Source organism: Zonotrichia albicollis, chromosome 18 (assembly GCF_047830755.1).
Source record: "Zonotrichia albicollis isolate bZonAlb1 chromosome 18, bZonAlb1.hap1, whole genome shotgun sequence".
NCBI classification, from domain to species: Eukaryota; Metazoa; Chordata; class Aves; order Passeriformes; family Passerellidae; genus Zonotrichia; species Zonotrichia albicollis.
In genome coordinates, this window is record NC_133836.1 from 10,315,906 (window position 1) to 10,341,929 (window position 26,024).

General features: G+C 40.4%; 1 protein-coding gene across 3 annotated transcripts in view; it reads right to left on the reverse strand.

Annotated features, from left to right (window-relative positions):
* Nucleotides 1–18,449, reverse strand: part of CIT (citron rho-interacting serine/threonine kinase) — a 69,804-nt gene extending 51,355 nt beyond the window's left edge. The window contains exons 1-9 of one of the 3 annotated variants that reach the window (XM_026797166.2): nucleotides 18,339–18,449; nucleotides 17,436–17,577; nucleotides 16,003–16,178; nucleotides 15,022–15,123; nucleotides 14,689–14,831; nucleotides 13,737–13,830; nucleotides 12,165–12,368; nucleotides 11,495–11,648; nucleotides 4,049–4,229 (exon numbers count right to left, since the gene is read on the reverse strand). In XM_026797166.2, coding sequence (XP_026652967.2) covers nucleotides 4,049–4,229; nucleotides 11,495–11,648; nucleotides 12,165–12,368; nucleotides 13,737–13,830; nucleotides 14,689–14,831; nucleotides 15,022–15,123; nucleotides 16,003–16,178; nucleotides 17,436–17,577; nucleotides 18,339–18,434 — 1,292 coding nt within the window. In that variant the 5' untranslated portion in view covers nucleotides 18,435–18,449. Of the gene's footprint in view, nucleotides 1–4,048; nucleotides 4,382–11,494; nucleotides 11,649–12,164; nucleotides 12,369–13,736; nucleotides 13,831–14,688; nucleotides 14,832–15,021; nucleotides 15,124–16,002; nucleotides 16,179–17,435; nucleotides 17,578–18,338 lie in introns of those variants that run through there. The other 2 variants (XM_026797164.2, XM_026797165.2) reach the window with 2 other exon arrangements.
* Nucleotides 18,450–26,024: the final 7,575 nt, after the last annotated feature.

Below are 26,024 nucleotides of genomic sequence, written 5' to 3' on the forward strand. Positions count from 1 at the left end.
AAAAGGTAACCAGCTCCATCAACAAAAAAAAAAGGCAATATTAAAAAAAAAACCCAAATCCAAGTCTAGAGTACCAAGCCCTCCTAGCACTGGCTGTGCCAATTTACTTTCCAGAGAAGCAGAGCCTGCATGACTAAAAGCCAAGTTAACTTAGAGCTGACTAGTGATTTCACAGCTACATCAGCAGCAGCCTCAACCAGCAGAACGAGCAGAAATGGGGCTGCTTGTGTAAAAGCTCCTCCAGTCCTAATGTGGCTGAGATGAAGAAGAAAGCATTGCCATGGGAAAAGCTCCAAGCTGATTCTTGGTGTCCAACTTGTGCATCCCATCCCACTTTGTAACTTCCTGTGTCCTTTTCTGCCACTGTCCTAAACCCCCAACTCACCTGTGCTTCCTTCTCACAAGGATGGGCACCATCTGTCCTAATCCTGGCCCCCACACAACATGCTGATAATCTCATCCCCCATCCCTCATGCTCTATTCTTTTTAGCATTATACTCATCTGTACCTTCCACCCCCTCGTAAATGCTTGCTCAGGCCTAAAAAAAACCAACCAAAAACAAACAGTGATACCATCAATCTGTGAATAGAGCTTGCTGAAGCAAAGCATATTTTTGGTATGCTCATCCTGTGCTTCCTCTTTCATCTATCTTTGGTGAAAGAGCTTACCAGAACCCAACAAACTGTTGGAAGAAATCAGTAGAAATCCTTCTTTTTGCAGGAATGGCCCATTTTAACTCAGTATTTTATAATGACAGTCACGAATCCATACCAAATTTTTTAATTAAAAAAACCTCAACCCCAGTAACCCAAAAAAAACCCAGAAAACAAAACCCCAGAAATCTTGAGAAAACACCATTTCTTAGGACCTTAGAGAGAGAACATAGACAGGCAAAATTCTGCATAATAAACTATTTTTAATTAGGCACTTATTTTTTTATTAGGTATTTTGATATATTTTATTTGGTCTTTATTTTTATTCAGCACTAATTTTATTAGGTATTTATTTTTATTAGGCAGTTTGGTATACTTGGTTAGCCCTGGATTTATAACATATTTATCTTATGTTTTCTTCTAGTCACCTACAAAAGACAAGAACAATTTTCTTCCACCACTTGATGCATATTTTTGGCAGCTAAGGGTTTCTGTCACTTGTTCTAAGCACTGGAGATCAGCCATGGTTAGGGACAGGAAGTAAGGTGGGGCTGGCTTTTAATGGAATTAAACTCTTGGTTGCCTCTTATCTTGTCACAGTCACACGCTTGCAGCCAAACCAGCAGCCAGATTTGCAGCCAGACAGGCTTTTCTCCCCCACATCCAGAATTCAGAGGCCATGATGACAGAAGGAGTTAGCTGGTCCTTCTCTGCAGCCTCAGCCCAGCTCTCCTAAGAGCAGATTTAGCTGGAACACTTTAAGCAGCCCACAACTTCAACAATGCCCTTGATTTCTCCTGATTGCTTCCGATGACACATTATTGCTGTGTCTTTTGCATTTTTGATAAGTCTCACATTTGTTAGAGGAACACAAATTCCTCTCAAATCTCATGGTATGGGGCAGCAGACAGAGCACTGTAATCCAATGGACCCTTCTGAACCACACACCAACCGTGTCATTTCTGGCAACAGGTCTAAGTGACTTAAAGAAGGAAAACCCTTCTAGCCCAAAGTCATTGGGAGAGTGGAAGAGAGAACTTCTGTTTTCCTTCTTCTGTCCTTTTTTAGCTGCCTTTTCTCTGAAGTATTTGAAATACCCAAATACCCAGAATCTTACTGTCCAGTGGACAAGGGCAAAGGATAACCCTGACCTTCAGAGTCTCTGAAAGTGCTGAAAGTTTCAAGGAGCTCGTCACCAGCACTCTGCAGTTGCCTGGCCTTACAGTAAGCAGCACTAGAGGGTTCGTGCTGCAGACAGGAAAATAGATCTGCATCACTTAGCAACCACAAGGAGAGACTTTCACAGGAAAAGGTTTTTTTAAAAAAATTCTGGACTGATAAACTTCATGACTTAGGACCTTCCAGAGAAGGCATCCCAAGATTCACAGCAGATAAACCCCCTCCACACTTTATTATTCATCATCTAAGAATTTGATTTTCAGGGCAATGCAGACACACAGTATTCTGTTTCCTCAAGTAAAACACACACCAGACAATATTTTATAAGTAAGGATTTATCTTTGTGACCCATTTGCAGTGGTATTGAGAATAAACTAATCACTGCATTTTTTAAATACAGGTATTTTAAAGTCTCCATAAGGGCTTTGCCATACTTAAATTACCTTAGAACACAAGGCAAGTATTTACTGCTAAAAATAAGTGCATTTATCGAGATCTCACTCAAGAAAAAGAAACTATTATTATTCAGGAGAAAATTATATATAAGATGATTTTCTGTTCCAGTTTAAGAAAACACAGGCCACACCAAACAGAAATTTTATTTCAGTCAAAATTCCTGCAGAGGACGTTAATCTCTAGATTCATTTGTTATACCTCTTCTCACCTATTCCCAAAATTCAAATGTAACTTCCATATGCATTTTTGGTAGCAGCTCCACAGAGAAAGCCCCTCAGTGCATCTGCTCCAGCTCAGTTACACCACTGTTCTGAGACTTCACCCCATGCTCCTCTTCAGTTCCAGTCCTGGGCCCAATCACATACATGTTTGTACCACACATATATGGTCACTGTTGAGGCTTTCCTGACTGTCACCTGAATGGCCACACAGACCTGGTACCTGGATTGCAGCTCTCCAGGCAGACAAGAGAACAGCCCAAGTTATCGCACTCATAAATTAAGATGGATTTTTAACCCCAGGTATCTACAGATCTAACATTCTATCCTGCTAACAATATTAGATTATTTCACCAAAAGAACACTTTCTGGGGTTTTATATCCTCTCCCTTCCTTCCTCTTTTGCCATAAAAGCAACTCTGCTGAGGAGGGAAAGGCAAAATTCCCCTTTTATTTCTGGCATAACCATCATATAACCTTGATTCACAGTGTGAGCAAGATCAAAGATGTCAACAGTATCACCAAATTCGGTGACAAGCTTACTGCAGAGCAGCTATCACCAATATGACATAAAATGAAACTCAATTAAGACAGATTGACAATGAAGTCCCAGAAGGGAGCAAACCAGCAGCAGGGAATGAGGGTTGACATGAAAACACAGTGCATTGAGTCACTAACCCAGCCAAAGCCACTGCGTTCCTGAGAGGCCTCCTGGTCCTGAGCTAAGGACTTCCCAACTTAACACACTGCACTAATACTTTTTCAACAGCTCTGTCATCAGAAACCAACCACCCACCACACCAAATGGTTTATATCAGACTACTTGTATTCTTCTTTTTCTCTGACTCCCTTCTCTTGGAAATCATGTTTTCTTTCCATTGAAAATCATTTCTCTGAGGTCTTTACATCCCCCCACACACATGGCCACTGCATATTTGATCTGAATCTCCAGTGTCTGAGCACACAGCACAGCAATGTCCAGTCCTCCTATTTAACTTGGCCCAGCAGCACAGAGCCAGCTGCCATGCAGCTCCTTCCCTGCTCACTGACCCATCACTGCACATCCCCAGGTTAGTGGAACTCCTTTTCTATGGATCACTGATTCTGCCTTACACATTCCCAGCACTTGGTGCCCACTCTGTGACCCAATAAAATAACAGCATCCCCTTTTTCCATCTCGGAACTCCTCAGTATTCTCCTCCTTGCAGGGATCTGCAGTACCAGAAATGCAATCACCTCCTGCTCCCTGCTAAACAGCAACAACTAATTCAAACTATTTGAACTACAGTTTTAATAATAACTGGTTTAAAATGAATCTTTCTATCCCATTTCCTCCCCCTCATCCCAGAAATAATCAGAGAACAGTAGGACATGCACAAGACACAGTAGCAACAGATAAAGCCCAAATCTGGCAGCTTCCCTACAGCAGAGTACAGGTCAGTTAAAACAGCTTTCCCTCTCACACACACACCATCCTCTCTGCAACAAACCTACCCATTTTTCCAGCAGTCCTATCCACCTGAGCAATAATTCCTACTTACTCTGGTCTGAGTATCCCCAAAGCCTTGATGAATGAAAACCCCACAAACGGCAAATCTTCCCCCGAGAATCCTGCTGGGTTCAACTGGCGCGTAGAGGATAAAACCCGCGAATTCTTCTCTGGTTCATCAAAATTTGAGGTGTCATCATCAGACTTGAGAGTAGGAACGAAGGGGGGAGGAGCTGGTGGAAAAAAAAGCAAGAAGAAAAGATAAAATTCAGCTACAGTTCACTCTGCAACAGTCCCACTCATTCAGTGCTTGCAATGGCACTGCAGCTCCTGCTTTTAATCTTGCTAACACAAGCAGACTGAGCTGCTGCTCTCAAAGCGTATTACAGCAACAAGAGATTAACCCCTGAGCTGCCAACATGGCTACCACTCTGCAGGCACAGCATCTCCCACACTGATCAAACTGAGATTTAGCTTGGGTCTTAGAGATTCTGGGTTTGGGTTTTTTTCAGGTGAGGATGTTGGGTTTTTTAAACACATAAATAATAAAATCAAAGCACCAGGCTAAGAAAATCATTACTGTAATACAGCCAGCAGCCTGTCAATTCTGATTCATCTTGAAAAGGAAAATGTCTCCAACCTGTCCAATTAGTGACACTACCTGAGAAAGACGCCTGATCTTGTGCTAGTCAGCTAAGGGATATATCTTACCCTTTAACACTAACAAGGATCTTCCCAGCATGGGTTTCTAATCAACAGCAAACTGGTCTTTCTCCTGGAAGGTTCTAATAAACTATAGCTACTAAAAGCTCAGTGGTCTGTAGGAAAAGAAGATTGATTTTATTTCTCTAAACGAGCTTGCTTAAGATCTGGAACTCTTGCCGGGACACCACTGCAGTCTGGCTCTGATACAATCAGCTCTGAAGAGAGGTATAAATAGCAGGAATTACAATGTATTTCTTACTATAATTTCTAAATTGGTACCACTTAACTTGCTAAGCAGTTGTTTTAATTTCAGATGATTTTCTCGTGCTTGCTTCAGTTTAATTAACCTGAGGAACAAAAGGACAAGTTCTTGTCGGTGCTGTGCAGCACCCGAGCTACCTGCTGGCTTGGCTACGTGTGGGAAAGGAATGAATGCAGAAGCCCTGCTGTGCAATCCCTACCTCATTAAATCACATTTCCTAACATTTATTTATTTAATTTCATCACTCGGCTCCCCACTCACTGCAACTCTGAGCTCAGCAAAGGGGAGACAGCTCCTCAGCCCGCAGCTAGAACAGCCCATTGTCACCAGCTGATGGAAGTGGCGTGTGCTAAAACCGTTACCATGGATCCAGTATGGATCTCCCGTAGCTGAAGGGCTGCTGAGGATTGAAGGACTGGGAACAAACATTGCAACCCCTGCAGTGCAGGCTCCCCGCTCCCGAGCCGGCGTTAACCCTGCCTGCCTGCGGCGTGACAGCCGCTGCCGCCCTCAGTGCCGGGGCACCGCGAGTCACGGCTGGAGGCTCTGGCTCCCTCTAGGCTGCCACAGCCTTCACTGCCCGCCTTGAACTCAACATTCCTCGCTGGAGCTACCCACCAGACCAGCGTTAATAGACAAAAAAATAAAATATTCAAAATAAAGAATCTGTCCCCGTCAGCTGCCAAATCCCAAGTACAGGCGCGGGCTTTGGTAGCAGCTCCCTGAAGAGCCATCCTGAGGCTGCTCCCGAGCAGGGAAGTGAGAAGAAATTCCATGAAGCAGATGCTGCTCGTGTACTGTAGCTCCAAGTGCATTAGAATGAGATAAATGAGGAAAATACACTAATTAAATAGGTTCTCTAGTAAGCAGTTTCAGCCTACTGGAATTTACAAGCTCCAGAACATTTAAAATGTATGTCAGTATCACAGATTTATTAATTTCTTCTCTTTAATTGGTTATAATAAAAAACATAACATAATGCTGATACTTATGCAACATAAACATAACTTTGAAATATAGATTGTTGATTGGAATATGTATTTCCTTAAAAAAAAAATCACTTAATATCAGGATGATGTCCAGCTACTCTTACATATGTTCTTAATGATTAAAAACAGATAAGTAACAGAAAACAATTTGTAAATTAATTGCAAATACAAGCCTAAAGTTGTAGTTAATTCACAGCAGAGAAGGATCAGTTCAGGATCAGTATTCTTTAGTTTCAGGACCTTTGCTGAAAGAACTCTGCACTTTCTCTCACAGAAGGGTTGCTGTGGGATTTTTAACACTGTTTTTGAAGGCAGATACTGTCTATGAGGTAAAGTAATAGAGAAAACAGCAAACTCTTCATCTGCAAAAGTTTAGAATGTTTTTAAAGAGGTAGCAAAAACCAACTTAGCTGCCTTTTTATAAGGGTACAAGCACCCTGTTCTGTCCTCCCCAGAGCCTGCCAGATATAACCTCATCTCTGAAAGACACATCTAAAAACTTACTTCCCACCAGAAATTAGCAAAGAAGATCTTAAGAGTCATCTTCAAGGCCTTGTAATTAAAAAGAAAGTTGTCCCTCTTACCAACAATAAGAATTGCTACTCAAACCACATGCATAAAAGAAAATATTATTTAACTATGCATGCACATAAAAAGATGAAAAAGCACTCAGTGGGGGAACAATGGATGCACAAAGATAAAACTGAATGTGAGACAGAGCAACCCTTTGGGGCTGGTGGAAACTAGTTTAAAGAGCACAATGTTTTACACTACAGCTTCCTCTGATGTTTAATAAAATATGAGAACAAAGAAGAGAAATTGTGAATACTAGATTAAAAAATAATGAAAAAATCCTTTGCCCTCTATTTTGCATTCACTAAAAACCATGACTAACAGTCCAAAATCTCTGCAACTCTGCAGTACAAATTTGTTACAATATTTGTATCAAGAAGTAGTAGCAACTAAAGAGAAAACTTGGAACATTTGACAAAAACACCTCTAGATGTTAAGTAGTTCTGAACTTGTCAACAGTGGCTGAAAATGAGAAGCAGAACTTCTGAAGAAGTTTCAGCTGTTGGACAAAAATATCACTTAGGGGTAAGAGGGAATAACTTAGGGGAAAAAAAAGCTAGATCCACTGTCTGATGTTGCTAATTATATGGTAGCTTCCTCATAGATTTATTATTCTTTAGACTAAGTCCTTTATCTGATGTCCAAATTAACACAGGAAAAACAGAGTAGTCTAAAACACACAAGCAATTTTGCCATGGCATAATGTCTAGCTAAGTTATTATTTCTTGTTTAAAATCAGAAAGCTGTCACACAACCATGGCATTTTCAGAGCAAGATGAAGACTGGTGAATGCAAATACATTGATGTGCTTATCAGTTTCCTCTTTAAAGGGAAGGATCCTTCAGCAGAGGTCAAGAGAAGCCTCTGAGAAATAAATGTGAGCACCAAACCATCACCTCTGACAAGGTGACAAACTTGCACTTTTCTCAGGCTCACCCCAAAGTATTACTCAAGAACCAGTAAACCCAGTGCTTCTGCTCTCACAAACTGGTTGGGGACAGAGAGCTCCTTTTGTCCCCGACACGTTACAACAACGTACATGTTCTGTTTACCATTTAAAGTATCTTGTGGAGAACTGCATGTTTTAAAAAAGCCAATTCCTTGCCTAGATACATCCCCACTTGTGGAAGGATGTAACCCTCTTCCATCTGTTCCAAAGAATGACTTTCAGAGGAAAAGGGGGTGTTGTAGGTTGCTAACTTTAAGGGGAAAAAAAAGAAAAAAGAAAAAGAAAAAAGGAAAAAGAAAAAAGGAAAAATCCAAAACCACCACACATACTCCAGTACTTTAATCACTTTATAATTAAGATTAGATAAAGTATCTCTTATGGAAAAAAGCCTTTTTTTTTAAACTCTGCCTCAGTGTGTGTATTTATGACTGGTACAAAGAACATTGCCTTAACCAGGTCTTTCCATCCTTTCAAAATATTTTCATGCAAATTCAGAAAAGAGAGACTGCATTTCCCCTGGGACAGTGAAAGACTCAACTGAAACAGGAAACTGAAAGGCAATACAGAATGTTTCTTAAGGATAAAAATGTGTCTCTTCTTGATCTGCAAGGTGATCTATAAATGCTTTCTGAGGAAAAGCATCCACACAGCCTTTTTAAATAGGTTAGGCTTTCCTCTTCCTCAGGCTCTAACAGACCCATTTGAGAAAGTGTTATGAAAGAAAAAAGAGACAATCCCAATGATGAAACTAAAGGAAATTTTTGGTAAGACTACTCATAAAAAATGCACTGTGCTAGTTCTAACCTATCATTACAATATTATCTTAACACCTTTAGTGTTATGAAAGACAAGACAATGATCCAACACATACATTCCTATTAATAAAAGTGATTTCCAACCTGCAGTGCAGGTGATCCCCACTTCAAGAAACAAGTCAACACATTTTTCTGAAGACAAGAATTTAAATGAAACACCACAATGTGTAACTGTTAACATCCTGAATGACAACATGGTGTTCATAAGGAGAAGTGTCTTGGATTTATGAATAATGAGATTTGGGTCCTGCCTCTTTAACAGCAGAAAACAGTTTAAAAATCAGTCTTTAATACTTTCTCAAGTTCTTCTGTTTGCACAAGACAATAACTCTTGTCTTTTCATATATATAGTTTCCATGTGCAAGCCCAAATATGCCATTCCCTTTTCAAGACCTCTTGGACTGTAATTACAAAGCAATTCTTAAAATGAAAGGTTTTTTCTGCTGTACACAGATGAAAGTTTTCTGACCATCTCGCAGCAAGACTTCAGCAAGCATATATTTGATTCCAAATTAAAAAGCTGATGCAGTTTATGGATGTCAAATAACAAAAGACAACCAAAAACTCCCAAAAGTATACAGAATGCAGCCTTGTTGCTGGTAACTCATGTCATTCCCCCATTCTCTACCTCTGATTTTAGATACTTCTTAGGTACTCAAATGGTTCTGTTATCAACTTTCTAGTGAAATACCTGATCATTTAGCTGAACAACAGACAGAAATATGCTTATTGCAGGTAAATAAATCCCAAAATACTTTCAGAAAATTCTTCAGTGAGTGAACACAAACTTTTGAAAGTTTTAGTTTATTTTATTTTTGGGGAGAATGTGCAATGGTATCTGTTTGCAGGTGGGTTTTTTTTAATAAGCTTTAGAAGTAATTAAATAGCAGAAAAAAGGCAGAGAGCAACAGAGAGCAGAATCTCTGTGTGTTTCAGTATAATACTCCAACAAAGGAGAAAAATCACCTGTTGAGACAAATTCAGATAAACCTGAATTTAGGTTTAATTGTTTGATTCTGTTTCTGTAACTTAAGAGCTGCTTCTACAAATACATTACTTGGACCCAGGGAAGTTGGGAGCTTTTTTTAGAGGCAATGATCTTTTGGAAAGGGGTTTACTAAAAAGTCAAGTGTTTCATAGGTTACCATAACAACAAAGTGTAACACTGAAAAGCCCCTTAATGACACATTCTTAACCAAAATCAGTGTATTAAGAATGGCTATCCTGGAGCTCTCAGCATGATAATTAAATACCTGCAAGGCAAAGGTACCAATTTTTTTCCCTACCTTGCCTGAAATAGAAATTACATCACTGCCCTTATAGACTATAGGAAAGTCTGACTATACTGACACAGAATTTGTCCAACAGTTGTGGATCAGAGTCACTTCAGTTGGCTTTAGGATCACCCAACACTCCATAACCTTAAAGTCTTTCACCAGACTAACTTGGGGCAGTGAGATTCTTTAATGTAAATCTAAATCCTGTGACCTCTTCCACCACCCATCTTCTCAAGCTGCCATTTCTCTATCAGCAGAGGTCAAGATTAGAAAGAAACCTTTAGCTTTTAGATAGCCCAGGTCAAACCTGACCCAGGTTTTGAACAGAATGACAGAAAGACTGCTCAGAAAAATCAGCACAGGGAGAACCACTACAGAGAGCAAAGCAATAGGTGATCCATTGAATCTGCTGCTGGAAGCACAGCCACTGCTGTGTTTTGTGCCAGTTACAGTGGGGGCTTATCAAGTATGAGGTATAACAACAAAATGAGGGGTCAAAACTGCAGGAAACCTCCCAGTAGGTAGGTGTGGATATTACAGGGAATGGTGATGCAATCCGCTGGCCAGCTGCAGACAGAAATGGGATTTTTTTTAAATCCCAAATGATTATTCCAACATTAAAACCACACCAGGGCTGCCTGGTGGCTTGTCCATCAGCATCACTGCTGTCACACACATTGGCAAAACTCTCCATTAACTCCTGCAGCTGTGTGAATACCAGACAGGCAATTGCCAAGGAAACACCAGAACATATGCTCACATGTCATTCTTCTCTCTATATCTGAGGCAACATGATATAAATGCAACACTAAATTCAGGAACAGAAACTGGTGGCTTAGGCAGGGCTCTAGGGAGAGAAGGCAGAGAGCAGTGGGAAATGTATGCTAAAGTGATGAAAAGGGCTCGAGGCTCAATGGCTCTCAAAGGGCAGAAACAATGGAATTTAACAGAAGAGCAGCTCCACAAGTTCAAAATTAATGAATCGACAGAAAAGTGAGCAAACAGTCTGTGGAGCTGACAGCTGAAGTGCTGAGATAGTCATCAAAAGTAGAAGCACTGGCTTAGCAATTTATCATGGAAAATGGAGCAGAATCATTCCCTTACAGCATATTTGACAAAAAACATAAGGCAGACATGTAGCTCGCCCAGATAATCTTACAGTCCAAATAATTTAAAATACTCTCCAACACAAGCAGATCCCCATACAGAGATCACTGATGAACTGTGAAGTATTTGCTTTTGCCATGGAGCTGGTGCCTCAGTACTTCCAAATACCAAATTCCATTGCTTGCTTGGATTATAAACAGTTTTCTGCATAGAGAATTATCTGGTTCACTGGTTTTATTCTATTCCTGGTTGAATGAACAGATTTTTCACCAAAAAAAAAAGCAGTAATACATTATCCCCATTGACTTTGACAAAAAGCTCCAACGGCCCTTATGGCCACAGACATTTCATCACCTACTGGAACTACAAAAAACAAACCAACCTTAAGTAAAGTTGGTTCACAAGTTACAAAAGAGTAATCTGAAGATACAATAACAACAAGAAAAGATGAAGCCAAAATTTAGCAAGCTGAAGTGGGAAAGGCCTGAAAAAAAATACTGATGCCTTTTAATCTGAAGAAGGACATGGAAAGGACCATTTTGATTTTCCCGTCTAGTGCCTGCAGTAATATGGCAATTGCATCAGGAATTCATGTGGAGTTTAATAAAACATCCTCCTACCTTACAATTTTTACCTGAGATGTTAACATAGCCTTTGCAAAACCTAAAATGAGCTGTTTTGTTAAAAACACCTGCTCCAGAAACCAGTCCTGTTTCATTAGGAATAATTCAGCTCAAACACTCTTTAATACTCCTGTACAAATTTTCCCAGTACCAAAAAAACCCAGAAATTGTTTATAAATACTATTTTATTCTACTTACAATTACGGATATTGTTCCAGTCAATTTTAGAAAAAAATGGATGGCAGCAAAGATCCTCATAACCCAGCCTTTCCTTCTGCCCACAGAGCAGGCTCTGGATCAGGTCAAGAAAGTCACTGCTAACTTTCACATCCTCTGGGAACTTCAGAAATCTCTGCATTAGAAAGAAATGGATTTCTACTCAGTAGGAAAACAGGCTCAGAACAGGAAGATTAAGTTTCATTATTCTGAGATATGTCAGGTACAAAGGATGAATATTTATAGCACACAAATAAAAGCCTGGTGCATTTTATCCAAGTAGGCTTTTATATGCATTTACTGCAGTAAAGATAAGAACACAGGAACAACCATTCCCACCCAGGCAAATGGTATCCCAGGTCAGCATCTTATGCTGAACAATGGCCAATGGCACACACAAATGTTAGAGTAAAACAAGACATTTCCCCAGAAAATTCTCACAAACTTCCAAAGGGTGGGTCACAGGATTTTTGAATTGGGAATGATGACACCTGTTACAAAAAATAACTTGACACCTATAATACCTATAATAAATACAGCACAGTGCACATATTCCAAATATTTTATGACAAAGTAAGAGACATCCATAAACTTTTATGTAAAGCTGAGAAAAACAGCCTTTTTTACTTGAGAACAGGGAAGATTTCTCTACCTGGAAGTTCATGATGTTATTGAAAGTCTTTGCTGAAGTGCCTTCAGTGAAGGGAGACCTCCCATAGATCATTTCATAGGCAATGACTCCAAGGGACCACCAGTCACACTCAGGGCCATAGGAGGCTTTGCCATCCCCTCCCAGCCCTGTCAGCATCTCTGGTGCCATGTAGTCAGGTGTGCCCACAGGGAGCCTGGCATTTACCTGCGAGCAAAGACACACCGAGTGAAATTACAGCACTTTCTGTTCAATGGCATCTTGGTAACAAAACAAAGGTTTTATTTTTTCCCCCCCACTCTTTTTTTATTTTTTAAAAAAGACATAATTTTCAGCCCTCCATGTGAATTTTCAGAAAGTAATTTTAACCAAAGCTGTTCCGCAAATAAGCACCAGGTTAAGAAAACTGCTGATAACCAAAGGGATTTGTTTGATATATTTGATATAAAGAGTCAAATTATCAGAGCTAATTGTTACTATAAAGTACAAACTGGTAAAGTAGAAAAGTAGCATCCCAAAAAGCACAGAAATACTAAACTGATTTTGTTTTAAACAGCAAACATACTCTGCTTCAACTAGTATTAACAGGGACATCATAGCTGAAATTTCAAAAGTGGTCAAGTTCAGACATAAATATTTCCTGCCCTCATTACATTCCCTGTCATCCTTTTCACCTAGTGTTCATGATCAGCAAAGAACTAATATTTGAATTTCTGGACTGCTTATAAAAGGTAATTCAGGAGCCAATGCTACAATCATTTTTGTACTGAGTGGCATAAAGAATGAAACAAAACAGCAGGCAGGCTAACACAAAAACCTATGAGTGACTGAAGAGATAGTGTGAACAAAAAATTTCAAAGGAAAATGCAATGCAGAGAAGCACTGAAAATGTAGGAGCAGGGAAAAACAGGATATTAAGAATCACATTACAAAGAAAATGTTATGGAAAAATAAAAACTGTAAAACAAGACAGAAATATGGTGCAGAACTTCATGTTCTCACTTAGACACATTTAAATTTTAAAAATTTTCACTGGAAGTTGTGTGCAGTTACCAAAACTTACAAGCAACTTATAAAAAACTCCACTGATTTAGATTTGATGCAGTACTTTGTGCTGAGTGAAGCCCAGAATATTTAAATGTGACTCATTTTGATCAAGAGCTCCCCAGTCTTCAAAGTTACGTGAACTTGGTTACAACAGGCATGATTTTCATTCCAACTATAAATCCATGTCCCCTTTAAACACAGGATTGAACAGCTGTAAGAACTTGTAGAAATATGATTTTATGCCCAGTGCAGCACCATGAGAAAGGTAAAGGTAAGTCTGCTTTCTTGTTTATTAATATTTTAATAAGCAAATATGTATTTGCTGAGGGTTGAACAAGATACTTGAGCTCATGCTTGAAAAGCCATTCACAAATGGAAAAATACAATTGTGAATAGATTCATAGTGGGCAAGAAAGGCAGAAGAGAGAAGAGCAAGGTGTAATCAAAAAACAGATACTGAGTTAGTTTTCCCTTTTCAACTGGACTATCCAAACAAGGCACAGACAAAGCTGAAATCCACATTATTACCGTTTTGTTTACTGTCATTTTGGCAGCTGACCCAAAATCCACCAGTTTAATGTGTCCTGTTCTGTCAATAAGAACATTCTCTGGTTTGATGTCCCTGTAAGCCAGAAGAAAACAATCAGAACCTTTCCAGACCATTCCCTACTGGCACACCCAGATAACAGGATATCCTATTCAGCTATATCAACCATATGCATAAAGCCTTTCAAGTGGGAGTCTTTCTCCAAAAATTCCCTGTTTCCAAGCAGATATGAGAGTATTACAGCTCCCTTTATTTCATGGAAGGTTAATAACTATTGACAGCAGATGAAAAGATAAGGTGATTTTGCATCTTGACCACATTGTAACTGACTTACAGTCAAGTACTTTGTAGTTTTCTTCCCAAACTCCCTCAGAACTTATTCTGCACATCTTCCAAATTCAGCCAGTGACCTTGCACTAGAAAGCCACAGCCCATGCTCTAAGTGCAGCCACTACAAGCTCTTGGAACATAATATACTTCCTAATATTTCCACACTCTCAGAATGGAATTGTTTTTTAAAAATACCAGTATGATTTGAAAATGCACACAGTAACTGTCTCCAAGCCCTGAGAGAAAGCTCTCTGATATTTAACTACTCCAACATCCTATACTGCCCTGTTCACCAATCAGCACACAACCATTTTTAACAATTACATTAATTCCCCATAGTATTTGGTGCCAAAAGCAGCAATCCATGGAAAATATTTAAATTTTTTATAGTGCAACATTAAGGCTTCTTTTTACCGAGCCTCCAGAAAAATATATGTAACAATCCTTTCTTGATATTGGTCTGAACTTTACATCAAAGTCAATGCCCTGAGCTACAATTATAGTTGGGAGTCTGATTAATTTTCTAATTTTGTCCTCTGACACAGCATGTGAAATACTGAAAGAGGACACAGTACAGAAGCACCCAAAGGAACCCTGACATACCGGTGGACATAACCCATCTGATGGACACTGTGGATGGCCAACACCAACTCTGCAAGGTAGAACTGCACCATGCTCTCATCCAGCTGCTCCTCATATCTGTTTAGGAGTGACAGCAAGTCCCCTCCAGGCTGATACTCCATAACCTGCATACAATTTTAAAGGAACAGATATACAAGATATTCCATCCAACTCCCCAGTATGACACTGGGCATATATCAAACAGTGCAGGAAAATGTACAGAAAACAAGCACATTTCAACCATCACATTATTCTTTAAAATAAACCAACAACAATGGTGTTCAGTAGAGGAGAAAATCAAAAACTAGGCATTACCAAGTAGAGATTTTTCTTGTCTTGAAATGCATATTGTAATTGTGGAATCCATGGACTGGTGCTCTGAGCTAATATGCTGCGTTCTTCCTCAAAAAATGACACCTACCAAAAAAGTGTTCAGTTACATCATGATGAGAGGCAGTGAGAATACATTATAATCCCCTAGTTTTAGAAAAACTTGGCACACATCACAAAAAATTACACAGAAATCATTAAGTGCTGTTTCCTGAGCAAGTGCCATGTGAGGGTAGCACCCTACTTTGCTTTCTTGTCAATCTGGGCCCAAAAAGGATAATTTTAGTCGGGCTCCATTTCTCCTAGCCACAAACAATGCTGAGGGATATCAGGAGCAACCTTAGTGCACCATGCATTGGGAACAACTGATGCAGATATTGTACAAATTCATGGGGTCTCTCATGGAGTATCTCTGTCCTACTTGTCATTTCATGTCAGCAAAGATTAACTTCTGTTTCTCACCAAACTATGAGAACAACCTCCATTATCCCTTTTTTAAGTTTCCAAGTAACACATTCTCAAGCTAGTGAGAGGCTCTCCATAAAAATCCAGTCACCACAGTTTGCCTTCACACCCACTCCTGACATTCTACTTTGCTCTTTAAAATAAAAAAAAAAACCTTAATGAATAGATTGTCTGAAAATTCAAACCATCTTCAACAAGATCAATACTGATTCAGTGTTTTCATCATCTGTTTTTCTTTTTTTTATAATTACATGGGAAGCTCTTTACAACAAGGGCCATGTTTTGGTACCTGAGGATGGCACCTCATCCAACAGACCCACAGACTGTGACAGTGGCTTTTAAACACAGCAAAACTACACACAAATTTATTGCTTCACTCAAATGCAGGATGAACTTTCTCAAGATATATTTTTAACTCGGTTCTAATTATAGTGACAGAAAGGAAGTGTTCAACAAATTGCAATTTATCCTCCTAGTCTCATAAGAGAAAAATATACATACGTGCTCCTGTGCCAGCAAGGACTCCTTGCTCATCACCTTCATGGCATAGACATCACCAGTGACTTTCTCCCTCACTACTTTGACATCTGCAAAGTGACCACAGCCAACCACACTCTTCACTTCAAAGTCCTTCACACTGGGTTGCAGTTCCTTTAGTTCAGCGATAGCCTCTGCATCTATAAAAATAAAATACTTGTTTTTACATTTGGCAACTGGCATTTCATAAAAAAGCAACAACATAGAAACTGGGGAATAAAATTTAAAAAGCTCCAGCAAACCAAAACCAAAAAAAATCCCAACATTCAGTTCCAGATTCTCAAGAAATGTTAAATCTTTCCAGAATATGCTTCTTAAAAATAACAGCATGCATCAGAACTAGAAAAAGACTGTATCAATGCAGAGTTAAGTCTGAAATATGGTACATACAAAAGGATCAGGAAATGCTAAGACAGTTCCCATGGCAACCATAATTCTGTCCCATTCATAACATCAGAGGCTGAGAACCTCTTTGGTTCTAATTTCTTTCCAGCCATCCTTTATCAATACAAAGTTTATTCTCTAAACATGAGGGCTTTACCCAGCAAGTTCTGGTCCAGGGGCAGGGTTTGCTCCTCTGCCTGAGGGAGGCACCAGTCTATTGTCTAACAGCCAACCAGAGGCATTTCCTGCAGATATTCAGCTCAAGTTTCCCACTGACTAGTTCCAGCCAGCCTGCACTGTGATAATCAGTCACTCATTCTTGGGAGATTGTTCTAAAAATTCTTCAAACTAGCAGAAAATTACTGTCTGCTAATAATACTACAAACCATTGGGTGGAATTATAACAGGGGGCACAACATGTTACTTGAAATCCAATGTCTTTCTGCTACATCTTAATGGAAGCATTGATGGAAAATTTCTTTGCTCTTCTCCAAAAGGATTCTGGACACACTATCAATAAAATATTTACACCTTTAGGACCTGTATTTCTGAAGCACAGAAATACTCTTTACAAGTTACACATGCAGAACATGGGTAACACATAGAACCCAAAAGGTGAAAGAGGCAGAGATTACCAAATCTTTTTTTCTCAGAGTCACCACCCTGCTCTAAACTTCTGACATCCTTCTGTGGTGCACACTCAGAGCTTTGCTGTAGCCAGTACTCACTTTCCAAGAAAGCACCTCTTCAAATATAAATACAGTAAAGACTAAGGAGGAGGCACATTTGAGTCACAGCACTTCAAAAGCCACTTGCATTTGATCTTCTTGGACCTGAACAAATCCTTACCAAGATTGCCAAGATCCCCTTTGCAGAGTTGAGTCTGCCAACAAAAAATCAGATGCTCAAAGTCCTGGGTTACAATCAAAGCAACTAAAGCATTACTCTAACATCCAGATTCTTAAGAACTGTTTTATAAAGTGACACCTGAAAATTAGTGTAAACAAACTTACACTTCTTGACAAAGTTGCCAACATGTTTAATTTTCATTAAAGCAGGGTTTCTGCATTCTTCAAAAAGAACAAATAATGAATCAAGGATGCCTTCCCGGGAGAGAGGAGACATCTGCTGTTGAGTCACAAAGAGTGGCTTCCCCTGGAAAAAAAAAGCAGCAACAGCAGATGGAGTCTCAGACAACAATGAAAAGCCTCAAATCAATAACAGATGTATAGAGCAGATAATATATATCCATTTTAAAATCACTACTTCAGAAATTAGGCAAATGATACAGAAGTGTGAGGTAAATATATCAACTCACTATGACTATCTGTAATAGCTGCTACAGGTATTTTTCTTGTAGACAAAGCAATCCTTTAAAGTTTCAAGCAACTAAACTAGCAGTCTCAAGAAAGCTGTGATTCAAATTTTAACAATCTATATCCTCCTGATGACTCTGATCTGACTGGCCTTTTCCTTGATACTGTATCATGCAGGTCTTTCCATGGTACAAACAACTGGAGAAATCAGCATCAACAGTAGCTCTGGAAGGAAAAGCTGTTGGACCTCAGATGACGAAAAAGCAGCCCCTTAGGTAAATTTATCTTGGGACAAACCCACAGCTCCTTCACTCATGAAAAAACTAAAGATTACAGAAAGCAATATTCCATATTTAAGTGGAAAAATCTATCAGGCTAAAACATCAGCAAATGCATAAAACATTAGACCAGTTACTATCCACTGAATTTTGTGCAAACCAGGTGCACTTTGAACTTCACCTAGTTACACCTTCCTTTTACCCCAAAGAATGACACAGGCATGGTTCCAGCATCCAAAAAGCAAAGCTGTATTATGAGATACTGAAGATCAGGACAAGAACAAAACCAGGATCAGCTGCTCCCAGGCCAGATGTCCTTCACCTGAAAGAGCAGATTTAGCCGAGACACTCGGCTGGTGATGGGCTCCATCGGTCCTGCCTCGACCAGATTTCGGGCTCCACATTTAAACTTCAACATCTTTAGAGCTTATCTCATTGAAACAAGCACCTGAAAAAGGGAACAGGGACATTCAGGAAGCACTTGGCTGGCTCACTCTAAGCAAAAAACATGGATGAGAGGGGATGTCATTTAAGTAACATCTCCTTTTCCTTGGGGACAACATTTATAAGTTTAAGGGCACCTGGAGCACCCCAGCAATAAAGTGGGGAGAAGCACAGAAGCAATTACATTGAAGCAGACCCTCAGAGACCGACCAGTGAGCGAACCCCACTTTGCCACCTTCCCTGTGGCACTCAGCCCCTCGGCCGGCCTTTCCCTAAACACCTCCAGGGACAGTGACCCCACCACCTTGCGGGGAGGGCACGGAGCCCCCCAGACTCCGGAGGTTACAGCGGGCGGACCCGGGTTCCCGTCAGAGCTGCCCCATCCCAAGTTCCGATCCCACTCAGAGCTGTCCCAAGCCAAGCCTCGGCTCCCTCTCAGAGCTGCCCCATGCCAAGCCCTGGGTCCCCCTCAAAGCTGCCCCGTGCAGAGGCCTGGGTCTCTCTCAGAACTGCCCCGTCCCCAGCCCCAGATCCCTCTCAGAGCTGCTCCGTGCCGAGCCCTGGGTCCCTCTCAGAGGTGCCCCACCCCAAGCCCCGTTCCCCCCTCAGCGCCACCCTGTTCCGAGCCCCGTTCCCCCTCGGGGTCTCCCCGTTCCCGGAGCCCCCCGGATCCCCTCAGTCCCCGCGCGCTCCCCGCTTTTACCGCCGCCAGCGTTTGAACGGCGCGGTGGGCGTGGGACTGCTGACGTCACTTCTGGTACCGCGGAGCGGGCCAATCGCAGGCCGGCGGGCCCGGAAGCCCTGCCTGGGTGTGGCGGCGGCCCCGGAGGGCGGGAGCGGCCGCGGGCTCTGAGGGGGCTCTGGGGAGACCCCGAGGGGGACACTGAGGGGACTCCGGTGCCGCGGGGCTTCCCCAGCTCCGGAGGGAGCACAGGAAAGCCTTCGGACACCGCTGGCGCTGCTCTGCCCTCACGGGTTTGCTCGCGCTTGTCGTGTATTTCACGTCTTTTTGTTTGTTTATTTTCCTGTACCGAATCTTAAAAGGGAAAAATGACTCATTCCCAGTGCTTCTGAGTGGAGCTGGCTCAACCTTACCCTAGACGTCATAGTTGGCAGCAGCTGCTGCCAGGTAGGGCAGCCAGAGGGGAAATGGAAAGGTTTACAGAAGCTTTAAATTTCATTCTGTAAAATGCTTGCCTGACCTTTCTGACCCTTTCTTTAGGGCCGTTTTATTCAGATACAGGGTGATTAAGTTTAAAGTGAGGCACTGGTGAAAGGCCTCCAGCTCGGCAGCCCTGTGTCAGTGAGGCGTCACCAGCAGGTGCAGGGGGATGCGGGACGAGCTTGTGTGAGGAGGGATCCGATGGATCCGTGCGGAGATGTCCGTGGGACATCGCCAGGGAGCACTGCTGAGACCTGCGGACATCACAGGGCTGCAAAACACAGCCCCTTGTCAGACAGTGCCTGGGCAAGATTTAATCTGGTAACAGAAATCTACGTGGTGTGGCCCTTAAAAATAATCATGTCGTATGTTTGCTCTCTTACATTCATTTTAATGATGCTAATGCTGTTTTGGCATCTTGCTGATCAAGTAATGCACTCATGGATTTATTACAGTTGACTTCCTACAAATCATTTTACATATTTGTGCTTCCTTTCATCTCCCCCAGTCCACCCCTGGAACACTGACATATTTGTGGTGTATTTCTCATCTGAAACTTACATAGCTGGGTTCATTTCAAGTTACAAAGCCTGAAAGAGTTTTTAAAATCTAATTTATTGTCCACTACCTGCACTGCCAATTTGGTTTTGGACTCCACTCAGGACACTGTGACTGGCTGTTTCTCATCCACATCCGCATTTCCCAGGGAGATCAGCTCTTAAATAGAAATGCAGTAAAGAGCTTCCTGTGCATGAACTGGGCAATTGCCATGGCCGTGCATTTTAGTAAAATGCCACATCCTCCCCTGACATTGGAGCCCTGCCATGTCTAAAGGTGCTCTACCCTAGATTTTGAACAAGTCTGCCATCCAAACTAAGAGACCTTCAGGTTCCTCTTGTCTTTCCCTGCTTGCAGCCTGTCTCTTCAGCAAGTATCATTAACCCCCTCTGCTTTAACTGCCAGAATTACTGTTAAATATCCCCACTGTTTCTAATTACACTGGGGATATCACCATATCTGCACATCAGTTTGGATTTTAAAAATGGGGGCAGCAGAAGACCTGGGTTGTTCTTCTGAACAGCTCGGTTCTGTGTTGTGTTCAAATCACAAGGTGTGGCTGATTCTCCTTCCCTCCTCTCTGCAGGGTGCTGTGGAACAGCTCATTAAGGGTCTCATCTCATCCACATGAATGCTCCCCTTTCCCTTCAGAACATGAAGCCTGGCTCTGGTGTCCCACACAATATCCCAAATTTCACCAGCCAGGTGAGCTGCTGGGCTGGACCACGGGCCTCTCTCAGCTGCCCAACAGGTTCAGCAATAGCATCAGTTTACTGATTTACAGTAAATTAATTTATAATTCATTTTCCCTAATAAAGATTTTTTTAAGATTTTTTTTTAGCGTTTGCAAGCAAATAAGCTGGCTCTTAAAGCCCTTTGGGACAGACACAGTTTTCCTCATCATTTAGATGAGGACTCAAGTTAGATTAGTTCCCTTTAAGAAGGCCTTTAAATGCATATTTTGCTAGAAGCAGCCATGTGATTCAAGATCACATACTGTTTTTTTCCTTCTTTGTTGCTCTGTACTTAGGTAAACAGGAAAGTCTAGCAGCAAAATGAAATAGTAGCATAAAAATGCAGTTGCACTAGAACTGTTATCAAATGCTAAAGAAACAACTGAAGTGGCAGATGAGGGGAGGAGAAGAGAAAGAAAAAACCCTGCAGTTTCAGTGCTAACACCTCAATACCTATCTCTACTGTCTTGGGTAAAAAAGAAATACATACCTGTTCAGGAGAACACATATTTTCTTTTTGTTTAAGTTGAAGATCTGAAGCCTTCAGAGTGAAAGTGATGATTCCTTCCTACCTTTGATATTTTTATCAAGAGGAATCATAGTGCACCAGTCCTTTGTAACAGCCAAATTATGGATCACTCCTTGAACTTGACAGCTGCTCCTGGGTACAGCCTCACTTAACTGGAAGGAGCAGCAGCAGATCTGCAACTGTACAAAGCAAGGGCTCATTCCTGCTATTAAATTAATAGGTTGTTCAAAAGTGCAGCAGCATAAATAGCACTGTGATTTTCCCTAAGCAGGTCCCAATATGGTGCTCAACATGTTTTGACATCTCACCATGCACTGAATTGGTTACCATCTGTTTGACATTATTTTATTGTAAGAGTTGGGGTTTCCCTTTGTTTCCTTGGCCCAAATTCTCCTCCCTGATGCTGCTGCAATGTGCTCCAAGGTGACTGTTCCCAGGATTGCTTGTCACAGTAACACCCTTCAGGCTTGCCTGAGGTCTAAGATACCCTGTAAATGTAGAGGTAAACGCCCAGGCAGGCAGGTACTCCAGGTTTTTGCCAAGAGCCTGGTGCTCAGATCCTCTTCCTAACTAACCTCACCATATTTTAATGGGCACAGAGCTGCCAAGTCCCCCCCAACACCATCTGGCTGTGAACTTCTGTATTTACAGCAGCATTACTTGGAAATCTCTTCATCAGTGGAGCACTGAGCACTCGTGCCTGTGCCCAAGATGCTGATGAATTTATATATGCTCAGAAAACAATAAACAGGGCTTGTGCCATCACAGAGCTAAGGATGACCAAAAACTGGGGTTTTGTCCTGCCTTGCAGATCTTTCCAGCTCTGTTCTTTCCAAATTGTGATGCTGCACATGCAGGTGGGTCTGCAGCCAAGGCTCCCAGGGGATGTGGATGCCAGAAATAAATCATGCTCTTCAGCAAGGCCTTCACCATAGCTAATCTATATGTCAATCTGTAATTCTATATGAAAACAAAAATGAATTTGCCTTTATCAGCTCTATCCCTTCCTCCAACTCACCAATATTTAAAAGAGGTTTTAATAAACCAAGCTCTTTTTCAGCCCTAGCCCTGATCACACCTGGGTTACCACTGCATGTTTCAAAATAAAGGGTTTAACTTGGCTGACTCCAGTGCTGTCACAAACCCTTGCTAAGTGTAGCTCTCCCCACTGCTTAATGGGACCTAAATAATCCTTAGGTTCCTGACACATTTTGTTCCACTTTCTTTTCCCAAACTATCACAAAATATCCAACCTGACATAATAGCCATGCACACTACAGGGGATGGGAATATTTGTAAAACACAGATTTGGGAAGAAGAGTTATGGAAGAGGGAAGTAAATTCCTTATCAAATATATGAAGGCAAAGAGAAATAATCACCAGGCAAACAATTACTTTGTCTTTCCTTCTGCAGTATTTTTAATTTCCTTCTGAGAATTTTTGGAAAAAGACCACTCTGCTGTCATCCTCCTGGGATAAGCAAAAAGGAAATGAAACTTTAAAAGACCTGAAAGGCTGTTTGGTGTTTCTTCCATAGACTTTCACTAGAGGGTAGGCACAGAGATAATATTCTTCAAGGTTATTTTGACTAAAATATTAAAGCTCTTTTTCGTTTGTATTATTAATATGCTAATAATTGTATTATACAAGTGCTAATGTTCACTGGGGGGTTTTATGTATTGCTTCTATTTTCTTTATATTTAAAGAATTAAAATCCATTAAAACAGTTTTTAAAACACATCCTATTAGATACATAGTTGTCATCTCTCTTTTGATTTATTCATAAAAATGCAAACAGACATATGTGATGATGCTCTTCAGACCAAATCCCAGTGCTGAGGGTTCCTCATTCCAGCACTCACTGCTCAGTTGTGACCACACTCTCCTAACACAGCCATATGTTGAATTTCCCTGTAAGCCAAAACATAATCATGATAAATTTCTGGTGTGACCAAAATGAAATAGTAACAGAATTGGGTCACTAAGAATCTTTATGTGCAAACTGAGCATTTAACCTCATGAAAGTGAAGTGCTTTTTTTAATCCTAATTGTCTTCTACATTTTTTTTTTTTTATATTTAGCCTAAAACAAATCCCTCATTACTTTCCAGAGAAATAATTTATTAACTTGCAGATGCAGTGAAAAGCAAATGATATTTTAGATATCTCATCTTCAGGCTTCCTTTGTGCTATCACAGGAACATCCCTGATTCCACAAAAATTATTTTATAGAAAGCAATTTATTAAACCTCCCAATCTGTCAAGAGACATGAATATTGATGTATTCACATTAACTCCTGGAGCTGCTGAAAACTGCATTTGTCATGACTTAATGGGAATTACATGTTGCACAGCAACAGGTGACAGGAGTTTAATTAAAGCAAAACTGATAAAGTATCTGAGCCATTATAAAAAAATGTTTTGTTTTAAATGTCCTAAGGAACCACTTGCATGTTTTCATTGATGGGAAGGGAAGGCAACTCTGGTTTACAAGATAAAACCTAGAATAGGGCAGGTGCTGCTTATCAGATGGCAACTGCATCTAACATAACACTCAATTACTCTGGAATTTAGATAGAATCATCATGTAAAAATGGCCATATCCAGATATATTTTATTCAGATTCTAAAAGAAAAAAAGAACAGCAGTACCATTATGGTGAAGAGACAGAATTCTTTTGAGAGCACAATTAAACTTATTATTAAAATTTAATCATATGTTGGTCCTAGGGTGAATTAATTCTAGATGTTCACAGCAGGACTCTTTTCTTTGCCTTAAATCAACAAATCCACAGAAAAGACATCCTTTCCTCAACTACAGCAATAATTTACTTGTTTGTGGGATTGGGTATCAGTGCCCAGGTATTTTGTTACAAAACAAATACCATCAGACTCAAGTATCAAAATTAAGTATGAAAATAGATTAAACAAAATATGTCTGTTAAAATGATGCCAGCTTTTTAAAAGAAAACAAACCCAGTCTTTACTAACTCTGATGATTTAAGATACAGAGGTAGACTTGGATTTTTTGTGCAATTGAACTTGAAATAGAAGATTTATTCCAAAATTTCCAGTAACCAATACTCTGTGCTCTGCAGCCCTATGGCATGGTGGGCAGTGTCAATAGGGGAGAAAAGCACAATAGTAGCACTTGGTGCAGAGCATAAATAAAAGCAGCAGATGAGGCAATGACAGTTTTAATGTCAAAGGACTCTTCCAGGTGAGACTAAAAGAAGTTTGGGTTTGATTGCCTGCCTGTTTTTTAATGTGGAATCACGATTTTGGTGCCTCATGGATTTTCGATGTTCTCGCTCTGAGTGGGTGTGTTCGTTCCTGTCCCGAAGAGCTCGGCAATGACAGCCTACATGTTACTTTATTTAATTCCTCTAGAATTAGTTCTATAATGTTTGCTTGGAGGCCAGGAGATATTTTACAGTGACTGTGGTGGGATTCTCATTTTTAAACAGCTTTTCCATGTTAAGAATTGTGATGAATGCATGATTAAGAAATAACACTGACAAACAGTGAAGTAATTTAAGGTTCATAAAGGAAGTGAATGACAATTTCTGGCTGCTTTGGAGGTCACTGCATGGTGAAATTGCTTTTTTTGGAGTGCTCTTCACCATTTCTCATTGGCCTGGCTCACACTGTTTGTTCTCACTTTTAAATTTCCTTTACTACCTGGAAAGAAAAGGATCCAAACCCAGTATATTCTTCCTCAAAAAAAAAAAAAATTGGGAAGGTGGGAAGTTGTTGCAATGGTGCAATGCTCATGGTCTGCCAAGGAATTGCATTTTGCCATTTTTAGCCAAAGGCTGGATACAAAAATACAAATCTTGAAAGAGGAATGGAAATTCCATGTGAAAGAGTTTCTGTAGAATAAACATTTCCTGAATAAAAAATGGCTTTAGGCTTCTTTCCCCCCTTGTGTTTTTAAAGTACTGCAGGTTGACTTTTGTTTTGAAAAGAACTTTTTAATGAAAGGTGGGTTTATGCTACTATTTCAAATTCCTCTATAATTGAATTATAGAGGTACTAAGGTAGAATATTTTCTTCTTTCTAGTTCTCTCACCACTTTGCCCTCCAGTTTTCCTCAGAGCAATGGATCTGGTGCATTGCTTCTCTGAAATTTGAAATGGATCAGATGCAGCATTAATGAGTTCTGCCAGTGGATGAGAACAATTAGAATCAATTAGTGCCTTGGAAATGAGGGGAAGGTGCAGACTTGGCACACCCCACATCTTAAAGCTTTTAAGCACAAAGCAGAAAGTAGTCAGCTTTTCATATCAAAGAGCTATCAATAAAAGGCTAACAGCCAACCTCAAAATGACAAAAAACAACAACAACTAAAATAAATAAATAATTTTTAAAAATTTATCTTAAGTAATTGTTATTTGTTAACAACCAGCTACCACTTAAAATCCTCCAGAAAACAGCATTTAAATCAGTGGAGGAGTCTGGCTTCTGCATCAACCTATTCCTCCATGAACAGATACTACAAAATAAAGATTATTTAGAATACAAGATGCTGGAATCAAAGAGATTTGCACACAGGCTGCATAGTTTGTTGTACCTCTTTCTTC